At 37.5% G+C, this 19,772-nt stretch overlaps 1 protein-coding gene across 3 annotated transcripts in view; it reads left to right on the plus strand.

The window, feature by feature from the left end:
* ralgds (ral guanine nucleotide dissociation stimulator) overlaps nt 1-19,772 on the plus strand; it is a 28,266-nt gene that overhangs the window by 2,152 nt on the left and 6,342 nt on the right. The window contains exons 1-8 of one of the 3 annotated variants that reach the window (XM_077223872.1): nt 881-1,357; nt 14,007-14,311; nt 14,397-14,471; nt 14,616-14,809; nt 14,898-15,022; nt 16,338-16,553; nt 16,795-16,898; nt 17,170-17,254. In XM_077223872.1, coding sequence (XP_077079987.1) covers nt 1,157-1,357; nt 14,007-14,311; nt 14,397-14,471; nt 14,616-14,809; nt 14,898-15,022; nt 16,338-16,553; nt 16,795-16,898; nt 17,170-17,254 — 1,305 coding nt within the window. In that variant the 5' untranslated portion in view covers nt 881-1,156. Of the gene's footprint in view, nt 1-880; nt 1,358-4,139; nt 4,501-14,006; nt 14,312-14,396; nt 14,472-14,615; nt 14,810-14,897; nt 15,023-16,337; nt 16,554-16,794; nt 16,899-17,169; nt 17,255-19,772 lie in introns of those variants that run through there. The other 2 variants (XM_077223873.1, XM_077223874.1) reach the window with 2 other exon arrangements.

The following is a 19,772-nucleotide window of genomic DNA, read 5'->3' on the forward strand; positions in this document are numbered from 1 at the left end:
CTCTCTGTGAAAAAAAAAATCAGGGATTTACATACTACATTAAGTCAGTGAATTAAGTTTTTGACCCATTTTTGAAAAGAAGGTGGGTGTCTTCAAAACTTAAAGCTGTTGTCAGATTGGACTTCCATATTGAGAGCTGTTTCACATTGGCCTGTTATAACAACATTATTGTTTTAAGCCACATGGACATTGACAAGGTCTTTCCTCTTGAACATCAGTATCCAACTGTGGTCTGTGTTTGTGGGTCAGGTTTTGTCTAGTCACACACAGCCAGACCTTTGACGATCCATATTGCATCTTATTCTAGCCAAGAACTGGCCATTCAAATAATGGCATGGCAGTTTCCTCAAATCATTGTACAGAAAAACAGTCAAACGGTGTAGAGAAATAAAGTATACAGACTATAAGTATAGAATATTTCATATACATAATTGGCAGAATGAACAGTGGAAATCTAGTTGTCTTGCTATTAAATACCTAAAAACTCATGTAAGACATCTAATGTCACTAACCTAAAAAACTGTCAAATCCATATTTCATTATTTCTCATTAATCCGGTACCTTGACTAAAAAAATCATACTTTAACTAAGTTTTTACTCCTGGAAGTTGTGTGAAATCAGTTACAGAACTATCAGACAGTTATAGTTAACTGAATGTGTTTTGCCCAGATTGTTGAGACCAAACGCACCCACATAGTAAAACCTGATTTCACCAACATTCAATAAAAAAACTGATTGACTCTAAAATAAGTAGGATTATTGTCACTGGGTAAAGAAACATGGTTTGGTGGGGTATTAAAGAATGATAACAATGGAGGGTTAAATGATAACACGTGTTTTTGTAGCACACCATGTGAACATTTGCTCCATCACATGGTTTGATCATGTTGGAACAGAAAGTTGTCACACGGGTTTTTGATTGCTTCACTTGCACTTTCTGTTTTGTGTGGGAATTCTACTTAAATTCCCAGAGGCTTGTGCATTACAAATGATTCCTTGGTAACCTTGAAGGTGTTAATAGAAGAGCTTATGAGAAAAAACTTCAGTAGATGTTGTGGATTTCAGTGAGAGAGTTGTGTTACCGTGTTCCCTGCATATTGATACAGCTGTTTGAGTCCACACGTGTCGGACAGGGCCAGTGTTTTGGGGTCAGCGAATGGGGAAGGAGAATTTTGCACTTCATATCTGTCACAAGATCGAGGATCCCTTGCAGTTTATGGACTCATTCGGGAAGGTGATGTGTTGGAAAGACAGAATTGTTCAACTTGTTCAACTGATACGCTGGTGTGGCTTTGGTTGTGTGTACGTGAATGATGATCTGTTCTGTGATTTGGAAGGTTTAGAGGAAAGAAAACAGGTAAGAAGAACTACTTATTTGTTCCCTAAGAGTCTGCAAATTTATTAGTCTTATCAGAACTTTATCAGCTGATCGTATTCTATTAATGTAGTCAAAATAAATGTTGTATGATTACATTATGTTTATTAATATTTAATGTTGTCTGTATAGTGTTATTGGTTGACTATTGGATTACAGAAAAAGGCATTATAGAAAAATATTCAAAATCAGCGGAGCATGTAAAGAGATTTCATTGGAAGTTAATGGGCTGCTTATAGAAATATGTTGAAATCGGTGCAAATTTTACAGTTTGACATGTCTTTAAGGCGGTAGTGTTTGTGTGTGGGTGTGAATGGATAAATGAGTGACAAGTTGCTTCCTCTACCTTTTAAACCATTCTTGGCTGTGATAGTATCTTTCAGGTGCTTTCCACAGGCTGAGGAGTGTGTACCTTTTCCTCTTCTGGGTCTTCCTTTATTTTGACCTAACAAAGGAAGACAGAAAAAAGAGAGAAAATGTCAAATTTTCAATACATTCCAAGTAATCACCAGTTGTAAGCATCTAAAAAAATGTATTGATTGCTTTCTCTGGACAAGGTTACACTGGGTTGTTGTGTATCAGTATGAAATGATGAGTATGCAAACAAGGAAAATAAATATAGCATATACAAGATAACTTGTTTGCAGGCTGATTACATGTGTCCCCATTTGAAATTGTGTAGCCTAAACGTACAAGTGTTCTTTCTCAGGTTGACACAGGTTTGAGAGGAGACTGGGTTCAGGGTGAACATTGTTTGCTAACATTTATGTGAGAGCTCTGATGGCCTTGATTCCTGATAGAAAGGAGTATGGAAAAGTTATTCAAGATCCTATCACCGGGTTTTTGACTGTGTGTGTCTGGGCAAAAGAACAAATAGATCAAATGAAGCTTCTCCAAAGAATTATAAACCATGCTGGTGCTGAAAAAGAACAACAAGCTGTTATCTATCAATCTCAGCAGAGAGCAGTGCAAATAGTGGTTGTGCAACTGAGTTCCAGCTGCGGCAGAGATAGCCTAAGTATACATGTTACAGCAATCCCAAACTTTTGGTGCCATGGGTCATCTCTCTGAAAGAAAAATACTGCATGGACATTTAGGCCCATATATATATATAGTGCATCAAATCTGCATATTATAATGATTTCTGTAGGATTGTGTGACACTGAAGACTGGAGTAATGATGCTGAAAATGCAGCTTTGCCATCACAGGAATAAATAATAAAATATTCAAATAGAAAACAGTTATTTTAAACTGTTATATTTCACAATACTGTTTTTACTGTATTTTTGATCCAGTAAAAATCAGCCATGGTTTAAGCCATAAGACTACTTTTCAAAATAAATGTAATGATAATAATCTTACCTACACTTATTACATATTACTTTGGATGGAAATATGTATATTGATTATTAATACAATATACAGTGTATTTATATATTAGAATACAGTAATTTTGTGAAATATTACACTTAAAAATGTGTGTGAGTGTATATATATATATATGTATATATATATATATATATATATATATATATATATATATATATATATATATATATATATATATATATATATATATATATATATTGTTTTAAAATGTAATTGACATTAATCAGCCTGTCTGGGTTCTTAATGTAAGTGTAAATCATTCAATCGATTTATATATATTATATATATTGGCTTTTAATTATTATTTTTTTTCTAAAAGTTAAGTTGCCTAATATTTAAAAAGCATCTCCAGAGCTCAGAGACTGCGTTTTAAACAGCTGTCAGTCTTGTCAGATTTCACAATATCATCATAATGGTTACCCTCAGGGAAGATTTTGTATGGGAAATTACTAGGTGCACAGCTGCTTCTCTTTCTCGCAAACACAATTCCTCTGGAGGGTTTGAGTTTCCTTAGGAGCTTTGCATCAGTGTTGCAGTCATGCCTGAAGAGTAAGTTACCAGTACTTTCCAACAGAGGGCGCTATTAGTATGGATTAAATTCAGGGTCATAGCGTTGGTAAAATCCTGGTAAGATCATGCTTGGGTTGTGTTTTTGTGGTAACTAAGCTAGTTGCTAAACATATATAACACTTATCAAATTTGACTATATATATATATATATATATATATATATATATATATATATATATATATATATAATATGTGTATATATATAGTCAAATTTGATTAATAGATTTAATGACAAACCAGAGCTGTACAATATACTGAAAGACCACATGTTATTTAAGTGTTTCAATTGTTTTTATTGTTTTGTTTGGAAACTGTCACAAAGTCTGGTTCACAATTCCAAAAGTTATGTGAAATGTAGCCTATTTTGTATTTCTTATATTTCTTATAAAAATTATATAGAGACAATAGAAGTTAAATGCACTTATTATAATTTATATATATATATATATTAATGTATTCAATTTGATATATATATATATATATATATATATATATATATATATATATATATATATATATATATATATATATATATATATATATATAATGTATTCAATTTGATACCCGTGGGCAGATCATCTTATTTATACACAAATGCCTATTTAAACCTAAGCTTGATAAGGAGTCATATGATAGTTTAATTAATGCCACATAATTATTACAGTTGCACCCGTCTATTTATGGCCTGTTGGCTAATAATTAGCGATTAAAAGTGATATTTTTAGTAGAACACAAGAGAGTTTCCCGGAACCTGACATCACGATTTGTCATAGAAGGGGCGGGACCACACGCGCGCTCCTCTCTGCGAGGGGCGGGGCCAATCGGCTCAGGCAGGGTATTCCCTTCTGTACTTCACCCGAAGTCCCGAACCCATACAGACAAGCACTCGTTGGTAAAGCAGAAGTCTGATAGAAAGAATATGGATTTTGTTATAAAATAATAGATCGTAAACAGTGACAGTCTTTTGGTTATGGTCTATATTATGGGGATGCAGTCGGACGCTCTGGGTGTTAAACCGACATCCCTGGATGAGCTGTTTGAGTCCAGGACATGGAGAATTAAAAGCATTTGGGATGGGGTGAAGCTGGAAATCGCGGCCGGAGATGGATGCCCGGTGGTCTTAAATAGTTTTACGCATTTGGACCCTGATCTGCCTATGCTGGAGGTAGGCTAATACAAAAATTTAAACGTCATTGTTAAAATCAAATTCTTTCATTTAGGGCATATAGGCTAATAGTTATAGCCTAGTTGGAAATGTTATTTCATTTAGCTGTGTTAATGTTAACATCTTGTATGTATTCTTGCTCTAAAATGAATGGTTGTTTAGGCTACATGAGTTTGTTTACGTTTCTTCCCATGTTTTCTTGGCATTTTTTGCATATAATGTAATATGTTACTGAGCTGGCATGATTGTTTTTTTTATACTTTTCCATTGTTTCTTTCTTTTATAGAAAACTTTGAGCTAGAACAGCTTAGAGTAAACGTTTTCAAATACTTTTGCTCTATTTTAAATACTTTTGCTCTATTTCAAATACTTTTTGCTCCGTTGCTAATTGTATTGCCTTTATATTCTATTTATCTTTGTCTTGTATGAATTAGTCTTATGCCACAGCAGCTGCATCTGAAACAATATATATTCCACAAAAAGACAAAATAAATGTATTTACACAAATCGCTTGTGCTTGAAGGCCCACATGAAGTAAACCAAAACTGAGTGTCCACCATAATCTTGGCAAGAGTAAACCGTTCCCCTTATTCTCCAACTTTCCCTTCTCTAAATTCTCCCCCAAAAGGGCCATGGAAATAAAACGGTCGGATGAGATTTACATCCCCTTTTGGCATTCAATAAAAACACAGACTGAAACAGGACGATTTATAGCTAAGGACAGGGAAAGAAAGGTTAATACAATCAGATGTTATTGATATTCTGTTATTTTGAGAGTTTAACCGGGGCTGTTTGTTATGATGAGATTGCCCACAATATTGCAGATATGGCAGCTGAGAATAAATTAATATGTTTGAAAACCTCTTATATAATACGTGACAGCGCATTAACTTGCCAGATGTGATGAAAGACTTTCATTGTGGATTTTCTATTTGTGACTTCTTGAACTCTCCAGTGCAAAATGTTTTTCTTGGTTATTTTTTTGAAGACAAGTCAATTATTTTATCACCATGGCAGTCATGCATTACGGTTGCTAGGTTGTTATGCTAAACTTGAGATATCTGTCTATGGTGTGTGAACAACATGTCCCCTTTTTATCTTGTCTTTTTAATACAACAGCACATTGTTGTGACTTAAACGGCAGTTCACACCAAAACTTGTTTACGATGTTCCAGCTTTACTTTAGTCATGCACAAAAAGAAGGTTCTAGTGTGTCACCGGCTGCTTACCTTCACTGGGCTAAATCTAATCGGCTCTCATTACACAATTAGTGATGGTTAAATCTCCCATTCCACCCAGCACAGCACTAGAACCCTTCTTCTTTCTCCTTTAAAGAAATAATATTTTATTATTCATCCATTTTAATGTGAATATAGTTGGCATGTATAGCTCCAAACCTCCAAAAAGTTGGCCCTTGGGTAACCATGAGTGATGGATGGAGTTGCAATGGTCGAATCGTTTTGCTATAAATCCCTCTCTCTTATGTTGTGCTCTCTCATGCTCTTTCTTTTCTGGGATGGCTTGTAAAAAAGGGGGCACTACAGGCACTTATCTCTGCTTTTAAAGTGATTCAAGCCTGCAGATGGCCTGGCAAGAGCTCAGAATTGGTTACATCATCCCTGAAGATCTACCCAAAACAGCAGGATGTAAAAGTAGAAGTACCCTTGTATAATGGATCATTGGCTCAGTACATAGATCAGCTTATCTCTTAACGTAACAGCTGCCATAAAGAAACCTGTGTAAGATCTTGTGTAAGCACTTTAATGATGTGTTATTGTCATAAACGGATGACTTGTACATACACTACCAGTCAAAGTTATGGATCAGTAAGAATTTTTTTTTTTATCTTATGCTCACCAAAGCTGTATTTAACAAAAATGACAGTAAAACAGTCATTTTCAGAGATATTATTACAATTTAAAATAAATATTTTCTATTGTAATATAATATAAAATGTAGTTTATTCCTGTGATGACAAAGCTGAATTTTCAGCTTCATTACTCCAGTCTTCAGTGTCACCTGATCCTTCAGAAATCATTCTAATATGCTGATTTGCTGCTCAAGAAACATTTCGTATTATTATCAATGTTGCAAATAGTTGTGCTTCTTAATATTTTTGTGAAAGCCTTTATACTCTCTATATGAATATAAACTTAAAGAACAGCATTTATTTGGAATATAAATCTTTTGTATCATTATAAATGTATTTACTGTCACTTTTGACCAATTTAATGCACCCTTGCTGAATATAAGTATTAATCAAAAAAATAATTACTAATAATAAATCTTACTGAGCCCAAACTTGGGCACTGGGAATGCTGGGTTATCACTATAATATTTTTGTCATTGTTCTCTTGGGTTTGTCAAAATTGTTTACGAATTCTCCATTCTTCTTAAAGAGGCCTTTGTGTGATAGATTGAACACAGAACGTCATAATGGGGACAGTGGAGCTGAGCTTTGATTAAGGAGGAGAACAGACAGGGGTCACATTGACACATACAGAGACGCTTTTGTCATGAAAGATCTCTTGAATGGAAATAAAGGGGTGAGGGGGAGGAACAGTGGATGTGAGAGGCAGGAAAGTGGCAGAGTGAAGAGGCAGGGATACGTAGGTGAGCCATGTATTTAAACAATTGTATAAGGCGTAATATACAAATACTTAATACACCACTGTTTAATCAGGTTTGTTGGGTTACATGTAGAAAAGCAGCTCAACTAGTGGTGCTATCAATGCCAAGGTCATGGGTTTAGTTCACATACTGATAAAAATCCACTGTAAAACACTTTGAATAAATGGTCTGCCAAATTAATATTTCCAAGTGTAAAAGTGACTGAACAAAATAGAATGGAATAGAATAGCATACTTCTAGAGTTTTTAAACGAATCATTCGCCAGAAATTTAAAATCTTTACAAAACTAAATTGTGACTTTACATGGAAGATGATATGAAGTGAATTTTTGAACTATATCCTGTCTGTTCAACTCTAATATACAACAACAAAAAAAGCACAATTTAAGTAGGCTATCCATCCTAATGCGCAATATTCTAAGTTTTATTAAGCCACCCAACATCAATGAATTTTGGTCATGAGACACGTGGGGACAACTTTTTATGACCATAATATCAGAATCAGAATCAGAAAGAGCTTTATTGCCTAGTGTGCTTGCACACACAAGGAATTTGTTTTGGTGCTGAGGCTTCCAGTGGACATATAGAAATACAACAAGAAACATGAAACATAATACTACAAATTATAAGAATAAAGAATAAAAATATAAATATATAAGAATAAAATATATCACAGTTGGGTTTAGTCAGAATAGACATTTCCAGGTTTACAGATTATGAACATATTTACAGTGTTTTGAATATTATAAATAAATAAATCTACATATAAGTATCACCTGAGTTGTAGGATATTGCACTAAACAGTGGGAGTATTGCACTTACAGGCATATGCCTTGGGAGATATGTTAACTGTTCAGGAGGGAAATGGCCTGTGGGAAGAAACTGTTCCTGTGCCTAGATGTTCTAGTGGCCAGTGATCTGAGTCGCCTTCTTGACGGTAACAGTTCAAACAGGTGGTGTCCAGGGTGAGTGGAGTCTGTGATGATTTTACCTGCTCTCTTCCTCACTCTGGAAGAGTACAGGTCCTGGAGGGATGGTAGGGGGGCACCAATAATCCTCTCCGCAGTCCGGACTGTCCGTTGTAGTCTCCTGATGTCTGATTTGGTAGCTGAACCAAACCAGGCAGTGATGGATGTGCATAAGACAGACTCGATGACGGCTGAGTAAAACTGAATCAGCAGCTCCTGTGGCAAGTTGAACTTCCTCAGCTGGCGAAGGAAGTACAGTCTCTGCTGGGCTTTTTTCACAACGGAGTCAATGTGATTGTCCCACTTCAGGTCCTGAGAGGTGGAAGTGCCCAGGAACCTGAATGACTCCACTGCTTCCACAGTGCTGTTCATGATGGTGATTGGGGGTAGGTGCTGGGTTGTTCCTCCTGAAGTCAACGATCATCTCCACTGTTTTGAGCGTGTTCAGCTCAAGGTTGTTATAACTGCACCAGACAGCCAGCTGTTCAACCTCCAGTCTGTAAGCAGACTCGTCACCGTTCCGGATGAGACCGATGACAGTGGTGTCGTCGGCAAATTTCAGGAGCTTGACAGAGGGGTCTTTAGAAGTGCAGTCATTAGTGTACAGGGAGAAGAGCAGTGGGGAGAGAACGCACCCTTGGGGAGCGCCAGTGCTGGTGGTGAGAGTCTTGGATGTGTGTTTCCCCAGTCTCACTCGCTGCTGACGGTCCATCAGGAAGCTGGTGATCCACTGACAGATCGAGGATGGTATGGAGAGCTGGGTCATTTTGGCTGTGAGAAGATCAGGCATGATGGTATTGAAGGCCGAACTGAAGTCCACAAAGAGGATCCTTGCATAAGTCCCAGGTCTGTCGAGATGTTGCAGGATATAATGAAGTCCCATGTTGACTGCATCATCCACAGACCTGTTTGTTCTGTAAGCAAACTGAAAGGGATCCAGCAGGGGTCCAGTGATGTCCTTCAGGTGGGCCAGCACCAGTCTTTCAAACGACTTCATGACCACAGACGTGAGAGCGACAGGTCTGTAGTCATTAAGTCCAGTGATTTTGGGTTTTTTGGGGACAGGAATGATAGTGGAGCGTTTGAAGCAGCAGGGAACTTCACACTGCTCCAATGAACTATTGAAGATCTGTGTGAAGACCGGGGCCAGTTGGTCAGCACAGGCTTTTAAACAAGCAGATGAGATGCCGTCTGGGCCTGAGGCTTTCCTAGTCTTCTGTTTTTTGAAGACTCTGCTCACGTCCTCCACACAGACCTTAAGCTCAGGTTGGATGGCAGGAGGGGGGAGTAATGGGAGTGCAGAAGGTGATGGCGAATGTGTGAAGTGCAGGTCAGAGCCGGTGTGTGGTGTGAATGAGGGCTTTTCAAACCTGCAGTAAAATGAATTTAAATCGTCAGCCAGGTGTTGATTGTCCACAGATCGAAGGGATGGTGACTTGTAGTTGGTGATGTTCCTCAGGCCATTCCAGACTGATGATGGGTCGTTGGATGAAAACTGGGTTTTCAGTAATATACATTGATTGTGGTTTTTCATGTGGAATGTAGACAAATACAATTGTTTAATGTGCAGAAATGATCGGCTCTCAGAATAACACCATGCATACATTCCTTATATCTACATCTACGCTATTCTGGAGCCGGACAGCAACCACATTCAGCAGTTCTGGGCTGCGCTCAGGCGTAATTCTTTCTCCAGGGCTTATAGTGGAGAATTCCTTCCTTGGTTCTGCTAATCTCATTCCAAAATGCTTGAGCAGATTTCATGAAAACCTTGGCACAACCAAAACAAAGGCAAATAGCGACAGCAACATCCAGCTATTATTGACAACATCCAAGCCAGAAAAATACTGATAAAGCCATTTATCAAATTGAAAATATTCACAGTGTGCAAACAATACAGAAAAGGTCATCGGAGGTTAATGATTGGAGCTCAGTGATGTTTTACCCAATGTTTCGGAGAAAGTTGATGCTCAGTGAAATATTGTTACAATCTAAAATAACAATGTTCTAGTTTAATACTGTATATTGTAATTTATTAACATGGTGGCAAAGCTACATTTTACTCCAATTACTCCAATTTTGCTAAATTCATCCAGTCTTCAGTGTCACATGATCCTTCAGAAATCATTCTAATATGCTGATTTGATGCTTGAGAAACATTTCTTATTATCAGTGTTGAAAACGGTTGTGCTGCTATTTGTGGAAGATTGAGGCTTCTTTCATTTATTCAGGCTTCATTCTAATTGAATAGAAAGTTCAAATGAACAGTGTTTATTTGAAATATAATTTTTTGGAAGCAATGAAAAAGTCTTTACAGTCACATTACAGTCACTTCAATGCATCCTTGCTGATTAAAAGTACACACACACACACAATTTGTATTGCTGACTGTCATGTAATTTGTGCAACTCTTAATACTTTGAACACTACGCCTGGTTGGAAGTCAAAATAAGTCAGTGGATGATAGAAAAAAAGAAGAGTCTGGAAACTTCCAAAATAAGGTGGATAAGAAGAGAAATCACCTTTTAACCTTTCTCTTTTTTCCACTGTAGATGTTTGCAGCAGTGAATCTGGCCATCACATGGAGCTGAGGTTTAATGTGCTGTAACCGAGTCTGCTGAAAAACCTACTGAGCAATGCCAAAATACACACTCTGCATCTTCGCTCAACATATCCCATCTCTCTCTAGGTTAAAAATCATACAGGACCGTGAATCTTGGGAGAACATATGAAACGTAACCCAAATCCATAACTCTCATTACACAAATAAGCATTGTTTTGCTTCTGACCATGTAATTCTGTAAGCTGGTCCCAGCTTACAGTGGCTTAAGCAGTGATCTGTTTAGGGCATTTATAAATATCATATTACAAGGTAAAATCATTGACAATATTTTTCACAGCTATGCGTCATACGCAGCCAAGGCAATAAAAGCAAACATGCTTAGGTATTCAGACAATGTTATGACACATTATGAAGAATAGGAATGAATGTTAGCCTTTTGAAGCCAGGCTTATTAATGATCAACAGGAGGACACCTGACGCTGAGCACAAGCAGATTGATCACTGCTGCTTCAAATTCCTTTCATCTGACCTCATTCATTTACTTTCTCACTTTGTTTTTACAGCTGCATATAGAATGTGGTCTTGCATTTCAAATGCTCTATTTTTCAGCAGTAAACACATCAGATATCAGACGGTCTTTGTCCATTGCGACAGGTCTCAGTGTTATTCAGCATTTCACGCCATAGCATGTTCACACAAAAACAGCTAGTTTTGGATTTAAAAAAATATGCGCTTTTAAAATTAATTTTAATTTGACGGAGTGTATTAAAATGACTTGTATGAATAATCAGTCCATGTCATGTCAAATCAATCTGTTTTTGAATGCAAAAACAGGGATTGTTGATATTTAAGTCTATTTTTAACATATCTCGGTTTTCTTGATTTGTTTTATAATGTTAATATGTTAAAGAGGACATGTAATTGGGCTTGTCCTCTAACATATTTTAACTCCTCCCTGATTTTGACAGCAGGAATTCTGCATTGTTTTTGTGTTCCACAAATAGTTTGTGAAGGATGCATCTGTCAAGGAAGCTGTTACGCAGTAACTTTTCAGCACTTTTTGCCTTTTCACAGGAAACCCTGTGGCTTTTGTGGATCAGAGGCAGTCGAGGGGTTCACAGCATGTAGCAGAGTTTGACAATTGTTTAATGCATTCTGTCATAGTCTTTGTGTGACTTTGATCCCCTTATACCATAACATTTTCAGCAAAAAGCAAGCCTGTGATTAGTGCAAAACAATATTCTTTTACCATACAAACATTTTGTTATGCTTTCCCTGGCGGCCTGTAGTTTTGAGGTGGATTTTCCCTTAGAAAGTACAGCTGAGTGTAGTTGCTGTTACTTTTTTGAAATGTCAGATTTCAAAGAGTGTCCCTTACAGTGCTCTTGTGTTGTGTCAGGCCTTTTCTGTTCAGGTCTCTGTGGTTTCTCCTGCTGCTGCCCACTAATGTCAACAGAATAAGGGGCTTCCCAGAGTTTGTGTAGATTCACTTTTTGTTTTGTTTTATTGTTTTGGTGAAGGTTTTGGGGGGGGGGGGTTACCCATTGATGCACTTCAAAAATATCACAGAAATCATATTTGAAAGAAACTGTTATGTGGAATGTTTGTTTGTGTGTTTGTTACCATAGCTACTTCTGAGCAGAGAGCTGGGGTTGGATTATCTGTTTAACCAATCTCCTGTAGAGAAAGCTTTTCAAATGACCATGCACTGACTCACACTTAGACAGGATACACCCCACACCATTGGCTCTTTGCCTGAGGCAAAGCTCAGATTCCCTGGGAGTTCCCTCTTACTTTCCATAATGACGTCAGTTACAGTTCTTGAGTTAGTACCCTTTTTTAATTTACTGGCTGCAGTCTTTCTCAATTTAGCATTGTGTATACCTATGGAATGAAACCATTCAGTAATATTCTTAGACATGTTTTTATAATAATTTATGACAAACTTTTGTTGATTGAAGAGAGAATTTAGACCTATTGTTGCTGAATAAATCAATCTCCGGTGGCACATATTCTTGCAATGAGACTGGAAACCAACGTTTGCATCATGCTTCATCCATGTCAATAGGTGTCAGTATACAGTCTGAGATCTCTGTCTTGTCGGCCAGAGAAACTTAACTGCTTAGTGCACTTTGAAGATGTGGAGATAAAGGGCTGGGTAAGCCTTGTGACAGTGGCTGATAAAGAGCCACACTCTTGGTCTTGTACACTTGGTGTTAAGGCTGTGTGTGGATTATTTAGCAAAAGCAGTAATCCTAGAATTACCCTTAAAGCTCTTGCTGTGGTATAACTGAGTGACCTTGCAAATTCACCAACCAATGCAGTGAGAAGAATAGCATATATATATATATATATATATATATATATATATAGTTTGGGGTAAGATTTTTTTCAGCAAGGGTGCATTAAATTGATCAGAAGTTACAGTACAGACATGTATAATGTTACAAAAGATTTATCTTTCAAATAAAGTTATTCTGAACTTTCTATTTGTCAAAGAATCATGAAAAGATTTATCATGGTTTCCACAAAAATATTAAGCAGCACAACTGTTTTCAACATTGATGATAATAAGAAATGTTTCTTGAGCACCAAATCAGCATATTAGTATGATTTCTGAAGGATCATGTGACACTGAAGACTAGCGTAATGGCTCCTGAAAGTTCAGCTTTGCCATCATAAGCATAAAGTACACTTTAAAATATATTCAAATAGAGGATATGTATGTATATATATAAAATAGAAGAATGTCTGATAATGATACAAGGACCAGAATATTCAGTCCTTCTTCCCTCTTTATCTGTAGACATGCAGAGTCCCTCAAGGCTCAATTCTTGCGCCCCTATTTAACCTGTATGTGCTCCCACTGAGCCAAATAATGAGAAAGAACCAAATCGCTTACCACAGCCATGCAGACGACACACAGCTCTACTTAGCCCTATCGCCTAACGATTACAGCCCCAGTGACTCCATGTGCCAGTGCATTGATGTGGTCAACAATTGGATGTGCCAAAACTTACTTCAGTTAAACAAAGACAAAACTGAAGTCATTGCGTTTGGAAACAACCAGCCGCAGCTGGAACCAGCTTCCAGAAGAGATCAGATGTGCTCCTACAGTATCACATTCAAATCCAGACTCAAAACACATCTGTTTAGCTGTGCATTTAATGAATGAGCACTGTGCCACTGTTTGTCCGACTGTTTGCACTGTATTTTATTTCCTTTTTTTCCCTAAACTTTTAATTATTCTTATTTCTTTTGATTATTTTCTCTTCTATGTAAAGCACTTTGAATTACTATTGTGTATGAAATGTGCTATATAAATAAACTTGCCTTGCTTTGCAGAGCTCAGTTCAGGAGATCGGAGAGGAAGTCGAGGACGGAGCCATCTATACCATCACGCTCCGAAAGGTGCAACTCCACCAGACGGCCAGTAAGGGGCAGCGATGGCTGGGCGTGGAGACAGACTCCGCTCTCAGTTTGTACGAGACGTGCAAGGGTCGGACCATTAAGGCTGGCACAATGGAGAAACTGGTGGAGTACATGGTTTTGGCCTTCAAAGGGAAGGACTATACATATGTCACTATTTTCCTCTGCACATACCGAGCTTTCGCCACCACCAAACAAGTGCTGGACCTGCTGCTTAACAGGTAAATGTGTCATCAATCCCTAGCTCTTTTGGGAATATTAAATCACACTACAATATTACCTAAAATGCATTGTTATCTATCTTAGGTATGCAAAACTGCATGATCAGCCAGTCTCAGGCAAGCCAAAACTCTCCTCAGAGGACCACACAGAACTTAAAAAGTAAGTCTTTATGTTGTTTAACTGAACCCATTTTTAGCATATCTGGTATCAGTCGATATTTATCTGTCATATTACATGAAAATAATATAATTGGCTTATCTGTATTTTAATATGGGTGCAACTTTAATTTGATGTGCTCGGCAGTACTGTCTCATCTATCCTGGGTGCATGGTTGGATCAGTATTCTGAGGATTTCTGGAGCCCTCCTGACCATGGATGCCTGCAAAGCCTCATATCCTACTTGAAACTCAACTTCTCTGGATCGGACCTGGAGAGACGAGCCCATAACCTGTTGGAACACTTCCAGCAACGGCAACAGTCAGAGGTTGAGCTTGAAGGTACAATTTCACTAAATGATTGAATCTCTGAACAACTGAAAAATGGTCTTTCAAACTGACTCTGACAATTTCTTTTATTCTTTTTCAGGTGATCTGTGCACCTGCCCCTTTGCCACACCAGAGGAGAGCAGCTTGGAGGATGAGTTCTCCCCCTCACACTTTATGTCCTTCAGTCCTGCCCTAGTTGCTGAGCAGTTAACGGTCATGGATGCGGTAAGACATCAAGATTTTGTCAATCTGTCTTAATGGCAAAAGTAGGGAGCTGGTAGGGACAAGGTTAGAGGTTAAGTTGGTTGCAAAGGAGAAGGGAAACCGAAGAAAGAATAAGGACTGTACTGCACCACAACCTTTGAACTAGGGATGGGCATTCGATTAAATTTTCTTAGTCGATCGTCGGGAGAATTAACGATCGACTATCGATTAATCATTAATATTTTTATATTCAAATTCATTATTTATTTTTATATTATATACTTTTTATAAATTAAAAATGCAATGAAAATACACAAATACAGCGCGTTTTTTCCTCGATTAGATCTTTATTACAAGATGATCAACTTGTGGCAGTAAAACTGGACGTTCGGTTAGGCTAAACTTGAAGATATATGCGCTGCGGTGCTCGGAAGCAACGGAACCTGCAGCTGCGAGTTGGCGTTCTTAAACAGAGACCCTCGTTTGTTCCAAAATAATAAATAATAAAAAAAATCATGTTAAACAATAACTTAACCAAAAACATAATAATACTTAGATCTGACAGGGTTTGTCAAAATGTAACTCAGAACTATCCAAGAACGGAGTCGAGAAAGAGGGTGAGAGAGATTAGCCTACTTACTGTAACAATCAATTCGGCTAGGCTACTTAACAAAGCCTCATAAAAAATAACTAGTAACTCACATACAACTTCTACACCAGTCTACTGATTTTTGTTGAGAAAGATAAGCATGTTGATGACATGATCTGAGGTCAGACGCGACCGCAACTTGACCGTCAAGCCTCGTTTACACCTTCGCCTGGCTCTGCAGCGCGAGTCTCCACAGACTGCGCGCGCACCTCTCCAAACAGACGAGGCGTTTTTACTCGACGCGCTCGCCTGTGAAACACCGAATACCGCAATGACGTCATTTTTGCCGCGCTCACCTTCGCGCTCGAGCGGACGCGTCGAGTGTTAACAAGGCTTCAGTCCAGCCGCTGAAAACACCCGCTCTGAGGGGACTGACGTTGCGGGATGCACAGGTACCTCCGCGCTAACTTGACCAACCAGCCCGGGGAACACGTTCACTTTCCGCAGCAGCATTAGTTTAATGATAATCGATAACAAATTAACGTGATCGACGAAATTCTTAATGATCAATAATCGATCGTCGATTAATCATGCCCATCCCTACTTTGAACAACGTTCTTTACTTTTCTTTTCTATTTAAATACATTTCTGTATATACAAGTGTAAATAAAGTTGTCCTGCAAAACATTTTCATGGTTCAAATTGAATTAAACTGGTGAATACGACTAAACTCGTTGTTTTTCACAGGAGCTGTTTAAGAGAGTTGTTCCCTACCATTGTTTGGGTGGCATATGGTCCCAGCGGGATAAGAAGGGCAAAGAGCACCTGGCACCCACCATCCGTGCCACTGTTGCTCAGTTCAACAGCGTGACCAACTGTGTGATTGCCACCTGCTTGGATAACAGGTCTCTCAGACCCTTTCAAAGAGCGAAGCGCATTGAACTCTGGATAGAAGTGGCCAGGGTGAGGCACTCACACAAATTATGTTTACGGAGGCAGATTATCGATTAATAAAAGCTTATTTTCGCCTGGTTCCTTGCACAGTTATGATTATATATAATGCTATGACCTCAAAACACTTTTATAGTGCATGATTTGTAAATCAATACACTTTGACATTTTTATCACATAACCAGCTTCATATGAATGGCTTTTCTGATGTAGTAAACTTGTGGTTCATGAACATCTGTTTGTTTGTCTTCAGAAATGTCGTATCCTAAAGAGCTTCTCCTCTCTGAAAGCCATCTTGTCCGCCTTGCAGAGTAATGCCATCCATAGGCTGAGGAGGACCTGGGATGATGTGTCCCGGTAAGAGTCTGACTGGATTTCTGTCAGCAATGATTACCCAAAGTAAATGCTAACACTTTAGCATTAGCATTAGCCACTGATTAATAGTAGCATTCCTTGCTTTTTGTGTGTTTAGTCATACAGACTGCAGCTAAAACCGCTTTATGAAAGACTTGTTTTATAGCATTTGGAGATGGAGGAGCAGAGGGGATTTAATGCTAGTTATGTACAGTGTTTGGATTTCACATAGGTGTAATAGATTATGACTCAAGCTGTTTTCTTCTGCTTACAGGGAAAGCTATCGTACTTTCCAAGAGCTGTCTGAAATCTTCTCAGATGACAATAATTACTCCCTCAGCAGAGAGCTTCTCATTAAGGTGAGTAAAAAGGTTGTTGCTTTGCACATGTACTTTCTGCGGTCACAATGCTATAATTCCCACAAATGCATCTTAATTTACATTAGCACACCCGGATATGCATAAATTAAGACTTTACAATAAAGTCCTATTAGTTAACATTAGCTAATGCATTAACTAACAATGAGCAATACATTTTTACAGTATTTATTCATCTTTGTTTTCACTATTCTTATTCACTATTTATTGTTCTTGTTTGTTCAGTTAATTAAAGGGTTAGTTCACCCAAAAATGAAAATGATGTCATTAATGACTCACCCTCATGTCGCTCCAAGCCCGTAAGACCTCCGTTCATCTTCAGAACACAGTTTAAGATATTATAGATTTAGTCCGAGAGTTTTCTGTCCCTCCATTGAAAATCTATGTACGGTATACTGTCCTTGTCCAGAAAGGCAATAAAGACATCATCAAAGTAATCCACGTGACCTCAGGGGGTAAGTTAGAATTTTTTGAAGCATCGAAAATACATTTTATTCCAAAAATAACAAAAACGATGACTTTATTCAGCATTGTATTCTCTTCCGGTTCTGTTGTCAATCCGCGTTCACGAGGCCAGTGACGCTGCTGACGTAAGACGCTGCTGACGTGTTATCTGGTGCGTCCGTGTATTCGGGTTCAAATAAATATGTCTGGTTAAAAAAAAATGCAAGTCTTCCCCTGTGTGGAAATCCTTAGACATGTTTGCAAAGATTGTTTTGTTTACAGCGTGCGTCTCCCTCAGACTGTAAACGAAGCTCGGGCGCACCAGACACACGTCAGCTCGTCTTACGTCAGCAGCGTCACTGAACGCGGATCCACAACAGAACCGGAAGAGAATACAATGCTGAATAAAGTCGTCGTTTTGTTATTTTTGGAACAAAATGTATTTTCGATGCTTCAAAAAATTCTAACTAACCCCCTGAGGTCACGTGGACTACTTTGATGATGTCTTTATTTCCTTTCTGGACAAGGACAGTATACCGTACATAGATTTTCAATGGAGGGACAAAAAGCTCTCGGACTGAATCTAAAATATCTTAAACTGTGTTCTGAAGATGAACGGAGGTCTTACGGGCTTGGAACGACATGAGGGTGAGTCATTAATGACATAATTTTCATTTTTGGGTGAACTAACCCTTTAATATGAACAGAAACAACATTTGATTTTAATAATTAACTTAATTTAATTAACATTAACTAAGATTGATCAATTCTTTAGAATAATTTTTCATTGTTAATTCATGGTAACGAATGTAGTCAGTTAATGTTAACAAATAAAAAAAATTGTATTGCACTTTTTTAACAATTACATTTGCTCAAAATGAGCCCAAAATAATAAGCCTAATTAGGGATAATATAGATCAATTTCCAAAAGAACAAGCATAAAATAACATTTGAAAAGTTGTAATTACTGTATAAAGTATATTTACAGTTTGTGAATTAGAAAATTATTTTTTTCAGTTTTTAATTTGTTTTGTAAAATCATCAATTTGTTAAAATATAATACTGTTTTGATCCGTTTTCTATTTGCAATGGTTACTATTTACTATTTTTCATAATGTGATATTTGATGACCCGCAAACATCATAATAATAATTATTAATAATAATGATAGTATTTGGAACTACCCACAATTTTTAATTTTTTATTTTATGGAAAATAACAATTCAAATTTCAATGATATTTTGACCACTGAACTAGGACATGTCCTCAGTTTCCTTTTCAAAAATCTAGTCACCTTACGTTAGCAGTCACATGTTCAAACACCAAGCATTTTTCAAATTTCTAAAAGTGCACTGTAAACCACCAACGTTTGCTGTATCTGTTGCTGGTGGAAGACAGGATGTGGTTACATCAGACTGTCAACTTACCAGTCCTTTCAGCGCCTGTAAAGCTACGTTTCTATAGCAGCTACAGGGTAAACAGAAAAGCCATATTCAATTTCACAATATATGCAACCTGCTGGCTCATCGCTCAGCTCTCTGTGGCCTGCTGAGTTTTGAGTACAGCATCACTTTTCACCAGTGGGCATGCTTCATGCATTTGATAGACATCTTGAAAAGAATCCATTAGTGTTAAATGCATTATGAAACTTTGAAAAGAGAGAATTTTGAACAGTAATTTTGTCTTCAGAAAGAAAATTTATCATCATGTATTGTCCTGAAGAAAATGTATCAGACACCAAATCATCGTATTAGAATGATTTCTGAAGGATCATGTCGTGACTCTGAAGACTGGTGTAATGATGCTTTACCATCACAGGAATAAATAAACTTTTTAAAAACATTAAAATTGAAAACAGTTATTTTAAATTGTAATAATATTTCACAATATTGCGGTTTATATTTTTATCTAACACAATTGTACGTCTCAAGTTAATGTATCTTGTTTCAAGGATGTTTTATTTAACTTAACAGAACAGATGAATACTGTTCAAATTCATCACAACCTTGTTGTGGCAACCTGACGTTCCATGACACACAAATGTGACTCAGTAAGT

This window comes from Siphateles boraxobius, unplaced genomic scaffold (genome assembly GCF_051911475.1).
Source record: "Siphateles boraxobius isolate OS27281-9 unplaced genomic scaffold, OSU_SipBor_1 9, whole genome shotgun sequence".
NCBI classification, from domain to species: Eukaryota; Metazoa; Chordata; class Actinopteri; order Cypriniformes; family Leuciscidae; genus Siphateles; species Siphateles boraxobius.